General features: G+C 42.1%; 1 protein-coding gene across 2 annotated transcripts in view; it reads left to right on the top strand.

Moving 5' to 3' along the window:
* Positions 1–13,421, top strand: part of LOC139480527 (poly [ADP-ribose] polymerase tankyrase-like) — an 80,254-nt gene that overhangs the window by 41,137 nt on the left and 25,696 nt on the right. For both annotated transcript variants that reach the window (XM_071263620.1, XM_071263621.1), the window contains exons 27-34: positions 771–892; positions 1,456–1,678; positions 2,174–2,333; positions 3,488–3,564; positions 5,998–6,298; positions 9,918–10,010; positions 11,562–11,714; positions 12,296–12,413. In XM_071263620.1, the coding sequence (XP_071119721.1) occupies positions 771–892; positions 1,456–1,678; positions 2,174–2,333; positions 3,488–3,564; positions 5,998–6,298; positions 9,918–10,010; positions 11,562–11,714; positions 12,296–12,413 (1,247 nt within the window). The remainder of the gene's footprint in view (positions 1–770; positions 893–1,455; positions 1,679–2,173; positions 2,334–3,487; positions 3,565–5,997; positions 6,299–9,917; positions 10,011–11,561; positions 11,715–12,295; positions 12,414–13,421) is intronic.

Below are 13,421 nucleotides of genomic sequence, written 5' to 3'. Positions count from 1 at the left end.
GCTGCAACCACAGTTGAAATTCATCTGCAGAAGAGTAAAATAATATTGAGGACTGTGACTGCATTAATGATGAGCTCCTTTGCAAAGCAAATATGAATTTGTATGGCAATTATGGCATACATCAGTCAGATTTCCACAAGGTAAATTGATACTTCATATGATTTGGTACAAGAATGGAACCTCAATTTGTTCATGCCAAAAAAGTAAGCCAGCAGTACAGTCAGCTTCCATTTTAATCAGAGGATCTAAATTGGTGTCAACAATGGACAAGACTGAGAGCAGATGATGGTTCTTAAAAACACTTACCATCAATATTCTATTCCATCACTGAAATTCTGCACAATTTTCAGTTTTGAGAGACAACAGCTATGATGTTGTGAAAATGAAATGTCATACATCAAAGATAATGTCAAGGCCTTGTACCTGCAACACTTTTCTTAAATGAATGCTGATGATTTCACGGTCTGTAACTTTGAGCTCTCACAGAATGTACTTTCGGATCAACAGTGCCCAGATGCTAATTTTGGTACTGATAAGATCAAAATGTATAAGAATGATATGTATCTAAATGTTTAGGGACATTTGAAATATTATGTTTATGTGGCATTTAGAAGCTATGGTATCGCCTTACTGATTTTAATGTTTTGGAAGAAAAACTAATACCATTTTTAAGCCCTAGAATCTGCACTAAAACATTGCATTGAAGTGATGAGAAAGAAGTTGGAATCCCTAAGTCCACCCTGTCTTTATCTCCTTGCTTGCGTCAACAGAACGGCTAACTATGAGCTCCTGACTTTGATGGTTAATGCATCTGCGGACCTGAATGTGATTGATGAGAGGGACGGCAGTCGGCCTCTCCATGCAGCCATCATCAAGGGAGACCAGGCGGATGGTACACTGCTCACACATTAGACCAAACTTTTTTCATTGTTTCATATCAGTTTCATCATTATAACATGTCTTATTCGGTCTCATTAAAATCGGGGGCACGGATGGCCCAGTCGTCTAAGACGCCGCGATTCGCTGTGCAGAGTTGAATCCCTTGGGCACACCAGAAACCTATGATTGTGGGTTCGAATCCCGGTTCGCCCCAATTATGTTTCTAGGTTTGTCAGCACCATACCCGTGCTCGTGGGTTTCACCAAAGTGGTAAACGTCTGAGACCTTCATCACTTCGGGCTTTCCTCCCATATTAAGCTGACACGCGGCGTTATAACTGGAATACTGTTAAAAGCGACGTTAAACCCACTCACTCACTCACACATTAAAATCAGATCTTGTACTCCAATTAAATACCTCTCTGTATGATTTGGCAAAAAGGTTTATTAACCCATTTCAGTTGTTCCCCTACCCCTGTGATAGGGCTGTAATATTGCTGACAGTGTGATAAAACTATGCTCTCATCCACCTGTGTTTGGTGTTGTTTGTCATGCATCATGGTGTCTGATTCTCCAGGTACACTGAAGATGATGAACATACTTCTCAGTCACGGCGCTGACGTGAATGTTCTAAACAAGACATTGCGGACACCACTTCATCTTGCTGTTGATTACAACCAGGGAAACATGAACGACAACTTTGACCTTGTGCTGGCCCTCATGAACAAGGGTGCGGACTTGACGATCAAGGACGTGCGTGGTCGGATACCCTTGCATTATGTCTTTGTCAAGAGAGGAAGGTAGGTTGCATTGTAAAATATCAAAAAATAAAATAATAGTTGACTGTCAAACTCATTGCCGAGTATAACATGGTGACATCTTTATGGTATACAAGTCTAAATCCCCGAATTTTCCTTCCTCAAGCCCAAGATCTGGGTTCGATTCTCCAGATAGGTACATAGTGTGTAGTGTAAATCTCTCTCTCTCTCTCTCTCTCTCTCTCTCTCTCTCTCTCTCTCTCTCTCTCTCTCTCTGTCTCTCTCTCTCCCTCTTTCCCTCTCTCTCTCTCTCTCTAATAAAATAATAAGTGACTTTTAGAGTGCAGGGATCAACATGGAAATGTTCACTCAAATATTATTACCCCGACAACCAATCAGTGGACTCCTTCCACCCAGTGATCATTAGCTGTTAAAATACCCTATCATATTATAGTGCTGATAGATCATGGGGCTCTTGGTATAGATTGTACCCTGAATTTCTTCAGTGTTGAGAATGAGATTTTGTCATACTTGCAGACACACAGACAGCTCCCAGCATGACCCAGTAGAGCTGTGTCGTATGGTTGCCTCCAAGATGAAGCCTGCGGAAATCAACACAAAGGACAAGTTTGGGATGACACCTCTTCACCGGGCTGCCTTTAGAGGAGCCAACATCTGTTGCATGTACCTAATGCAGGTGAGTTGGATTGGAGGCATAAGGATGTATTGTGGCACAGTTGCCAATGTGATTCATCTGTCTACAAGATCAGTATTTTGGTGAAAATTCCAAAGAGTACATCATATGGACCTCAACTCATTGCTTTTAGTGCTTCATGACATGTATTTTCTTGGCTCACCTAACTGAAAGTCAAGTGAGGTTATGTCGTGACATGTTTGTCCGGCATCCATCATCCATTGTTTGTCATGTGACATCCAGCATCCTTATGCTTCGTAAACATATTCCCCTCAAATATCCAATCAGCCTATCAAGCTGAAAGCTTTGTGTACTTCTTCAGGGCGGTCAGGTAGCCTTGTGGTTAAAGCGTGTGCTCGTCACGCAGAAGACCCGAGTTCGATTCCTGACATGGGTACAATGTGTTAAGCCCATTTCTGGTGTCCCCCGCCTTGATATCACTGGAATATTGCTAAAAGTGGCGTAAAACCATACTCACTCACTCACTCACTCATGTACTTCTTCCCTTGTGATGACACAATGGACATTATCACTGGTTCATTTTGGGAAACGTAGGTCACTCTAATTTCAATCAGGAGCTTTCTCTCTTAGCATTCGTCATGCTGTACGTTGTCATTGGTCCAACTTTTAGTTGGCCATCTAATCCCGAAGGTAAACCGTATTCTTAATTAAATGTTTGAATGCAATATATATTAATCTCTCCATCTGTAACTTGCAGAAAGAAATGTTGCTTGCCAAAGAAATTAATTACTTGTAAATATTAGTTTTCCCCAAATATGGGCCAACTATATTTCTGAATCTGTTAATGAGGTTTAATAAAGTCTGTATTTTTATGGCCATTACTCCACCTGTTTTATTCAAAATGTAATGAAATATGGTGGATGTGTAGTTGGTAGTGAGGCTCAACACATGATTGTTTTTGTTTGTGAAAGTTGAAATTTTGACTTTTGTTTGACCTTTGCACATGGACCATGCTCCTGAAAAGTTCCCTCAAAATAGATTTCCTTGCACTGTGAACATCATAGGCTCAGAAACCACTGGACCATTGAAGCTGAAATTTCATATACTTGTTCCCACCAATGATGACACCTGATTTTATTTGAAAGATTTGCATCTGATTATTCACAAGGTGTATACTTATGTGTTTTGGATTGCAGATGGGTGCTGACATGAACTCGAAGGATAACCATGGCAACACACCATTAACAATGGCTGTCAAGGGACATCATGATGGGTAAGTGCATATAGGACTTGTCATAATATTGAAATTGAAAACACCACTTTGATGATTGTTTTAAATCTTTATCTTACTTGTTCAAATTGTTTTGTTCTTGATAAATCAATGCAAAAATGATCAGCTACTTGTGACTTCAGAGACCGAGGCTCCGTCTCATCAGCTACATGTGGCTCAACATCTCAAGCTATAGATACGTGTTAAGACCACCTCATATCCTGATGCATGGCTCATGTCAGCTAGATACCTGGTCTTCTGTATGTTCCTGGCTAAGTTTCATCAGCAGCATGGATGCATAGCTATATATCGTCATCTTCAGAGAACCATTGTTCCAGCTACAAAGACACATAGATATATCATAAGCTACTGACACAAGATTCCGCATCCGTATCATAAACTAAAATTATTATTTAACCTCATGGCACCATCTCGGCCAAAGAAACAATTTTAAATGAGTTCAGTTCAACTACAGTGACCAGTGATTCCATCTCAGCTACAGAGACCAGTGATTCCATCTCAGTTACAGAGACCAGTGGTTCTATCTTGACAACAGAGATGAAGTGATTCCATCTCACTTACAGAGACTAGTGGTTCCATCTCAGTTACAGAGACCAGTGATTCCATCTCAGTTACAGAGACCAGTGATTCCATCTCAGTTACAGAGACCAGTGATTCCATCTCAGTAACAGAGACCAGTGATTCTATCTAAGTTACAGAGACCAGTGATTCCATCTCAGTTACAGTGGCCAGTGATTCCATCCCAGTTACAGAGACAAGTGGTTCTGTCTTGACAACAGAGACCAGTGATTCCATCTCAGTTACAGAGATCAGTGATTCCATCTCAGTTACAGTGGCCAGTAGTTCTATCTTGACAACACAGACCTGTGATTCCATCTCAGTTACAGAGACAAGTGATTCCATCTCAGTTACAGAGACCAGTGATTCCATCTCAGTGACAGAGACAAGTGGTTCTATCTTGACTACAGAGACCAGTGATTCTATCTCAGTTACAGAGACAAGTGATTCCATCTCAGTTACAGAGACAAGTGGTTCTATCTTGACAACAGAGACCTGTGATTCTATCTCAGTTTCAGAGACCATTGATTCCATCTCAGTTACAGAGACGAGTGGTTCTATCTTGACAACAGAGACCTGTGATTCTATCTCAGTTTCAGAGACCATTGGATCTATCTCAGCTTCAGAGACCAGCTGATTTATCTTGACCACAGAGACCAGCTGATCCATCTTGACTACGGAGACCAACTGATCCATCTTGACCACAGAGACCACCTGATCCATCTTCACCACAGAGACCAGCTGATCCATCTTGACAACAGAGACCACCTGATCCATCTTGACTACGGAGACCAACTGTTCCATCTCGACTACGGAGACCAACTGATCCATCTTGACTATGGAGGCCAGCTGATACATCTTGACCACAGAGACCACCTGATCCATCTTGACTTCAGAGACCAGCTGATCCATCTTGACTATAGAGACCACCTGATCCATCTTGACTACAGCGACCACCTGATCCATCTTGACTACGGAGACCAACTGTTCCATCTCGACTACGGAGACCAACTGATCCATCTTGACTATGGAGGCCAGCTGATACATCTTGACTAAGGCCAGTTGATCCATCTTGACTAGAGAGACCAGTGGATCTATCAGCTTCAGAAACCAGGTGATCCATCTCGATTATGAAGACCTGATTCATCTTGACTACAGATACTTCTATCCCAGTTTTGTTGTATCTCAGCTTCAGAGACCAGCTGATTCATCTTGACTACAGATACTTCTATCTCAGTTTTGTTGTATCTCAGCTTCAGAGACCAGTGGTTCCTACTTGACTACAGATACTTCTATCTCAGTTTTGTTGTATCTCAGCTTCAGAGACCAGTGGTTCCATCAAGTTCGGGCACCTATGGTTTCATCTTAGATTCAGAGACAAATGGCTCTATGTCATCTTCAGGGACCAATGGCTCCATCTTATCAGTAATTAACACCTGACTTTATATCATCCACAGACACCCAAGATTTTATTCTGCCACAGAGTCTTATAGATTGACAGTTTACAGCTTGACTCCCAATGCTTAATCTTATCTTTGAGATTTGTTGAAATGTCAACCTTTGTTTGAAAGTGGAGTTTTATGGTGTTAGGGCAAAACAACATCGTCACCAACTATAGGTTCTATTCTCACTACTTCCTTGTTTCCTGTGATCTCATTTCAGCTTTCTCTTCTTGAGAACTCATTAATGGTAAAGATAAGGTTTTCAGGACTAGATTAATTTCTGCAACATGTCATCTAATGCATTTGAATAAAACTGCCTTTGGTTGCAGTTATGCTTATGAACCTGTGCTGATGTAAGTGGACTGTTCTTCACTGGTCATAGTGTGCATCTTCTGCTTCTGTTTCATCACAACAGGTGTGCTACTATCCTCATCCAAAATGGGGCATGTCTGAAGGACCCTATTGTGGAGGTCATATCCGAAAATAAGAGGAAGCATGACGATGACTCGGACGAGGATGAAGATGCAGATGAAGATGAAGCAATGGATGAAGATGAGGAAGATGAGGATTACTCTGATGATGAAGATGACAGTAACAAAAGGGGGAAGAAGAAGAAGAAGAAGAAAGGGGCAGTGAAAGTAATGAAGGCGTGGAAAGTAAAAGGTGTTGAAGACAAAGTAAAGAAGGAGACGATCAATAAGACACCACTGCTTGAGGTAAGTCCCTACTTGCAACTTAGTAGCTATCCTATGACCTATATGTCGTCAAACTCATCCCACCACATGTCCACCTGACCATGTCTATACCGTCCTAGATATCTCATCTCACCACCAATCCAACAAGCCTTGTCTTTACATTTCTGTAAGCTCACCTCACTGCCCAACCATGCACTACTTACCTGTAGAGCTTATCTGATTGACCACCCACCCAGTCTTACCTATAGCTGTCTGCTCAGCTCATCTCACAACCATGTCTACCCCCACATGCTCATCTCACCACCAATCCATGTCTATCCCCACGTGCTCATCTCACCACCAATCCATGTCTATCCCTACCTGCTCATCTCACCACCAATCCATGTCTATCTCTACCTGCTAATCTCACCACCATGTCTATCCCCACATGCTCATCTCACCACCAATCCATGTCTATCTCTACCTGCTCATCTCATCACCAATCCATGTCTATCTCTACCTGCTCATCTCACCACCAATCCATGTCTATCTCTACCTGCTCATCTCACCACAAATCTATGTCTATCTCTACCTGCTCATCTCACCACCATGTCTATCTCTACCTGCTCATCTCACCACCAATCTATGTCTATCTCTACCTGCTCATCTCACCACCAATCCATGTATATCTCTACCTGCTCATCTCACCACAAATCTATATGTCTATCTCTACCTGCTCATCTCACCACCATGTCTATCTCTACCTGCTCATCTCACCACCAATCCATGTCTATCTCTACCTGCTCATGTCACCACAAATCTATGTCTATCTCTACCTGCTCATCTCACCACCATGTCTATCTCTACCTGCTCATCTCACCACCAATCCATGTCTATCTCTACCTGCTCATCTCACCACCAATCCATGTTTATCTCTACCTGCTCATCTCACCACAAATCTATGTCTATCTCTACCTGCTCATCTCACCACCATGTCTATCTCTACCTGCTCATCTCACCACCAATCTATGTCTATCTCTACCTGCTCATCTCACCACCAATCCATGTCTATCCCTACCTGCTCATCTCACCACCATGTCTATCTCTACCTGCTCATCTCACCACCAATCCATGTCTATCTCTACCTGCTTATCTCACCACCAATCCATGTCTATCTCTACCTGCTCATCTCACCACCAATCCATGTCTATCCCTACCTGCTCATCTCACCACCATGTCTATCTCTACCTGCTCATCTCACCACCAATCCATGTCTATCTCTACCTGCTCATCTCACCACCAATCCATGTCTATCTCTACCTGCTCATCTCACCACCATGTCTATCTCTACCTGCTCATCTCACCACCAATCCATGTCTATCTCTACCTGCTCATCTCACCACCAATCCATGTCTATCTCTACCTGCTCATCTCACCACCAATCTATGTCTATCTCTACCTGCTCATCTCACCACCATGTCTATCTCTACCTGCTCATCTCACCACCAATCTATGTCTATCTCTACCTGCTCATCTCACCACCAATCCATGTCTATCCCTACCTGCTCATCTCACCACCAATCCATGTCTATTTCTACCTGCTCATCTCACCACCAATCCATGTCTATCTCTACCTGCTCATCTCACCACCAATCCATGTCTATCTCTACCTGCTCATCTCACCACCATGTCTATCTCTACCTGCTCATCTCACCACCAATCCATGTCTATCTCTACCTGCTCATCTCACCACCAATCCATGTCTATCTCTACCTGCTCATCTCACCACAAATCTATATCTATCTCTACCTGCTCATCTCACCACCAATCTATATCTATCTCTACCTGCTCATCTCACCACCATGTCTATCTCTACCTGCTCATCTCACCACCAATCCATGTCTATCTCTACCTGCTCATCTCAACACCAATCCATGTCTATCCCTACCTGCTCATCTCACCACAAATCTATGTCTATCTCTACCTGCTCACCTCACCACCATGTCTATCTCTACCTGCTCACCTCACCACCATGTCTATCTCTACCTGCTCATCTCACCACCAATCCATGTCTATCTCTACCTGCTCACCTCACCACCATGTCTATCTCTACCTGCTCACCTCACCACCATGTCTATCCCCACATGCTCATCTCACCACCAATCCATGTCTATCTCTACCTGCTCACCTCACCACCATGTCTATCTCTACCTGCTCATCTCACCACCAACCCATGTCTATCTCTACCTGCTCATCTCACCACCAACCCATGTCTATCTCTACTTGCTCATCTCACCACCATGTCTATCTCTGCCTACTCATCTCCCCACCAATCCATGTCTATCTCTACCTGCTCACCTCACCACCATGTCTATCTCTACCTGCTCACCTCACCACCATGTCTATCCCCACCTGCTCATCTCACCACCAATCCATGTCTATCTCTACTTGCTCATCTCACCACCATGTCTATCTCTGCCTACTCATCTCCCCACCAATCCATGTCTATCTCTACCTGCTCACCTCACCACCATGTCTATCTCTACCTGCTCACCTCACCACCATGTCTATCCCCACATGCTCATCTCACCACCAATCCATGTCTATCTCTACCTGCTCACCTCACCACCATGTCTATCTCTACCTGCTCATCTCACCACCAATCCATGTCTATCTCTACCTGCTCATCTCACCACCATGTCTATCTCTACCTGCTCATCTCACCACCATGTCTATCTCTGCCTACTCATCTCCCCACCAATCCATGTCTATCTCTACCTGCTCACCTCACCACCATGTCTATCTCTACCTGCTCATCTCCCCACCAATCCATGTCTATCTCTACCTGCTCATCTCACCACCATGTCTATCTCTGCCTACTCATCTCCCCACCAATCCATGTCTATCTCTACCTGCTCATCTCACCACCAATCCATGTCTATCTCTGTCTGCTCATCTCACCACCAATCCATGTCTATCTCTACCTGCTCATCTCACCACCAATCCATGTCTATCTCTACCTGTTCATCTCACCACCAATCCATGTGTATCCCCACCTGCTCATCTCACCACCAATCCATGTCTATCTCTACCTGCTCATCTCACCACCAATCCATGTCTATCTCTACCTGCTCATCTCACCACCAATCCATGTCTATCCCTACCTGCTCACCTCACCACCATGTCTATCTCTACCTGCTCATCTCACCACCAATCCATGTCTATCCCTACCTGCTCACCTCACCACCATGTCTATCTCTACCTGCACATCTCACCACCAATCCATGTGTATCCCCACCTGCTCATCTCACCACCAATCCATGTCTATCTCTACCTGCTCATCTCACACTAATCCATGTCTATCCCTACCTGCTCACCTCACCACCATGTCTATCTCTACCTGCTCATCTCACCACCATGTCTATCTCTACCTGCACATCTCACCACCAATCCATGTCTATCTCTACCTGCTCATCTCACCACCATGTCTATCTCTACCTGCACATCTCACCACCAATCCATGTGTATCCCCACCTGCTCATCTCACCACCAATCCATGTCTATATCTACCTGCTCTTCTCACCACTCATCCATCCTCTGATGTACTTGCTCTATCCACAGTCTATTTTGTTGAAGCAATGAGAATCCCTTTCTCCTTCAGTATGCTCTGAAGAACGAGTTTCAGGGAGTGTGCTTCATGGTGATGGCTAAGTCTGTTGAAGAATCAGGAGTCACATTTGCAGATGCCATTGAGGTGGGTGCTTAAAAGCTCTTATGCATTTTTTAGTTGATGTAACATTTTTAACCTTCTGATGGTAACTTACATGGTACTCTATGCCTGTCATAAGAGGGGACTGAAGGGTCATTAGGTGTCTGTGTGTGACCAGGGTGATTGTCTGTCATCGTATCCCAAACGCGTTGATCATATGTTTGTTTCCCATGCCCAGAAAATAGTATTTATAAGTTACCATCATATAGCTGAAATATTGTGTTAGATAAAAAACTCACCTACCTACTAAACAACACATCGGTAATGAAATATTACCTTCAGATTGTTAAGCCACATAAGCCATCTTTGTTTCATGTATCAAAGTTTGACTTCAAGCAGTCCCTGTCTTCAGTATAAATTTCGGAAAAAGATTAAAACATTGAGATAAATTTGTTCCTTGTTGCTAGTGTGTTCCAAATTAGTAATAATATCTATTTTATAACTTTTATCCCCCTGGCATATAATGCGGGGGGATATAGCGATCAGCCAGTCTGTCTGTCCGTCTGTCTTTCTGTCTGTCTGTCTGTCTGTCCGTCCGTAATCATTTCCTTTTCTGGGGCAGAATTCGAAAACCATTCAGTGTATTTGATCAAAACTTGGCAAATCTATCAGGCACATACTGAAGTGGTGCCTTTTGATATTTTGGGATTTTTTTAATTTTTAGAAGTTGGACCTAGACTCCATTGGGGATGGGGTTCGTTTCCGGGCCAGAATTCGAAAACCTTTCAGTGGGTAAACATTGTATGCTTCTAAAAGAACATTCAACTGTTGACTCATTACATACAGAATTGCACATTTACTAGTGGTTACTTTACAGACAGCTGCCGGGGGGATATGTCATCTTTCTGATGACTCTTGTTTAAACAGTTTATGTTTTTTTGTTGATTGGGGCTTTCTACTTTAAAGTTGTCATGCATTAGATATGTGTTTTAACAAACAGGAAGTGAAGTCATTCAAATGGAATGCGTGTAACTTTCATATTACAGTTGTTAATGGCATGGGACTTTCTTTTTTTAATCACAATGAATATGACATGTATTTTCCAAAACATGAAGTGATATCATTCAGCCAGTCATACCTTTCTTATGAAGGCAGCTAGTGGAATATGGTTTAAAATTTTGGATCATATATCTTCCTAATCAGAAATGTCATTGGAATGGAAGTACTGTGATTTCAGTGGAAATGCCTTTAGTTTCTTATTATGTGAGCTTGTGAGTGAGTGATTATTGCTTAATGCCCCATCAACAATCTTGCAACTCTTCATGGCTATGTAAGCTGGAGGCAAGGTACTTTTGTCTGGTATGAGGTTGTGGTTGGTATGTAACCAAAGCAATGGTAATGGTATCACACTGGAAAATGTGTCACATTTGGCGGCCTTCCAAGTATATGGATTAAGGAGTAACTTCTGTTTTTGCAAGCACTTTTCTAGATATTATTTATATGCAACAGTGTACCCTAGACAGTGTGTCATATGTATCCTGCACAAAGCATCTCCATACTTATATCAGGACATGTGTCCTACTCATGTGTTTACAGATGGGACTGAAGCTACAAAAGTACAACATTGTTCTGCGACTTCTCGCCACGACAACCGATGTGCAGTCAATACGCAAGAATCGTGAACATGGGCGAAACCTGATTCACTTCCTCAGTCTCATTGCCAGGGGGTTTGATGATCTCATAAAGAAGGTAAGCCTGTTAAATGGGTTGTTCACTTTGTAAAAATTAAGATGTCCATAAAAAGTTCTTGAATTGTGTCTCTTATGATATGTGTTAATTCCATGATAAGCACACATTGAAATGGGGCATTAGGTGGCAAAAATGTCTGCTGATCATGGACACAAAATTTGCACAGTGTGGTGTGCCTTCTCATCTGTTCTTTGAATGATGCCATGGAGGTTGTAAGGATGAGAACATTTTCGAAACTCAATTAATTTCCCTTAGTGTTAGGGAGCATGGGTGGCCCAGTCAATTCGCTGTGCAGAGTTGCCTCCCTTGGGCATACCAGAAACCTATGATTTTCAGCTTGAATCCCGGTTCACCCCGATTATGTTTCTAGGTTTGTCAGCACAATACCTGTGCATGTGGGTTTCATCGAATTGGTAAACATCTGAGACCTGCATCTTTTCGGGGTTTCCTCCCACATAAAGCTGACATTGGGTGATATAACTGGAATACTGTTAAAAGCAGCATTAAACCCAACTCACTCACACTCCCTTAGTGTTAAGTTTGATGTCACATAGTCGAGAAATGTCATTTTGTTTATTCAGGTGGTGACCCAGCTGGTAGACAAAGGGCTGTCCCTGACCAAGCAGGATGATTACAAGTGTACACCTCTACTGTATGCTTCCCTCAACAGGAACTATGGCCTTGCCAAGTTCTTCATGGGTACAACATATGTCACACTTAAATTTCTTGGTGTATAGATTCGAAAGCCACAATCAGAAATAAAATAAGGACAGTTAAATTCATTTTTATTTGCTTGATTGCTTTCTCTTTGAGATGGGTTTGAAGTATCAATGACACCACACAAAACAAGCAAAATATATAAGTAAATATATTTAATCGATTCAAAAGACTGTTATGCAACTTTTGGCTGGAAAAGATGTTTCTAAGAATGGATAGACTGATGTACACAGTAAATCATTTTGCAGAAGGCATTTTAAGTAGTATCTGAGGTGTTCACAAGGACTAGGGTACAAGGAATATCTTGTTTCAAACATGAAAAAAGATGAAATTTGATTGGATGGCTATTTTTAGCAATTTGTATGCACAGGACTTAAAATGAGGTCCCGTTCCACAAAGCGATTATAGCGCTATGACTAGTGTGAATCTATGTTGATGTATGGAAATTACAATCACCTTAGCGTTGTATGACTGTCATAAATCTATGTTAAAGTATTGGAGTTACAATCACCTTAGTGATGTGACTGTCATAAGTATGTTAAAGTATTGGAGTTACAATCACCTTAGTGATGTGACTGTCATAAGTATGTTAAAGTATTGGAGTTACAATCACCTTAGTGATGTGACTGTCATAAGTCTATGGTAAAGTATTGGAGTTACAATCACCTTAGTGCTGTGACTGTCATAAGTCTATGGTAAAGTATTGGAGTTACAATCACCTTAGTAGTGTGATTGTCATAAGTCTATGGTAAAGTATTGGAGTTACAATCACCTTAGTGGTGTGATTGTCATAAGTCTATGGTAAAGTATTGAAGTTACAATCACCTTAGTGGTCTGATTGTCATAAGTCTATGGTAAAGTATTGGAGTTACAATCACCTTAGTGATGTGACTGTCATAAGTCTATGGTAAAGTATTGGAGTTAAATCACCTTAGTGGTGTGACTGTCATAAGTCTATGGTAAAATATTGGAGTTACAATCACCTTAGTG

This window comes from Haliotis cracherodii, unplaced genomic scaffold, assembly GCF_022045235.1.
Source record: "Haliotis cracherodii isolate W230 unplaced genomic scaffold, xgHalCrac1.p SCAF_4, whole genome shotgun sequence".
Lineage (NCBI taxonomy): Eukaryota > Metazoa > Mollusca > Gastropoda > Lepetellida > Haliotidae > Haliotis > Haliotis cracherodii.
This window is presented reverse-complemented; position numbering and strand designations above follow the sequence as displayed.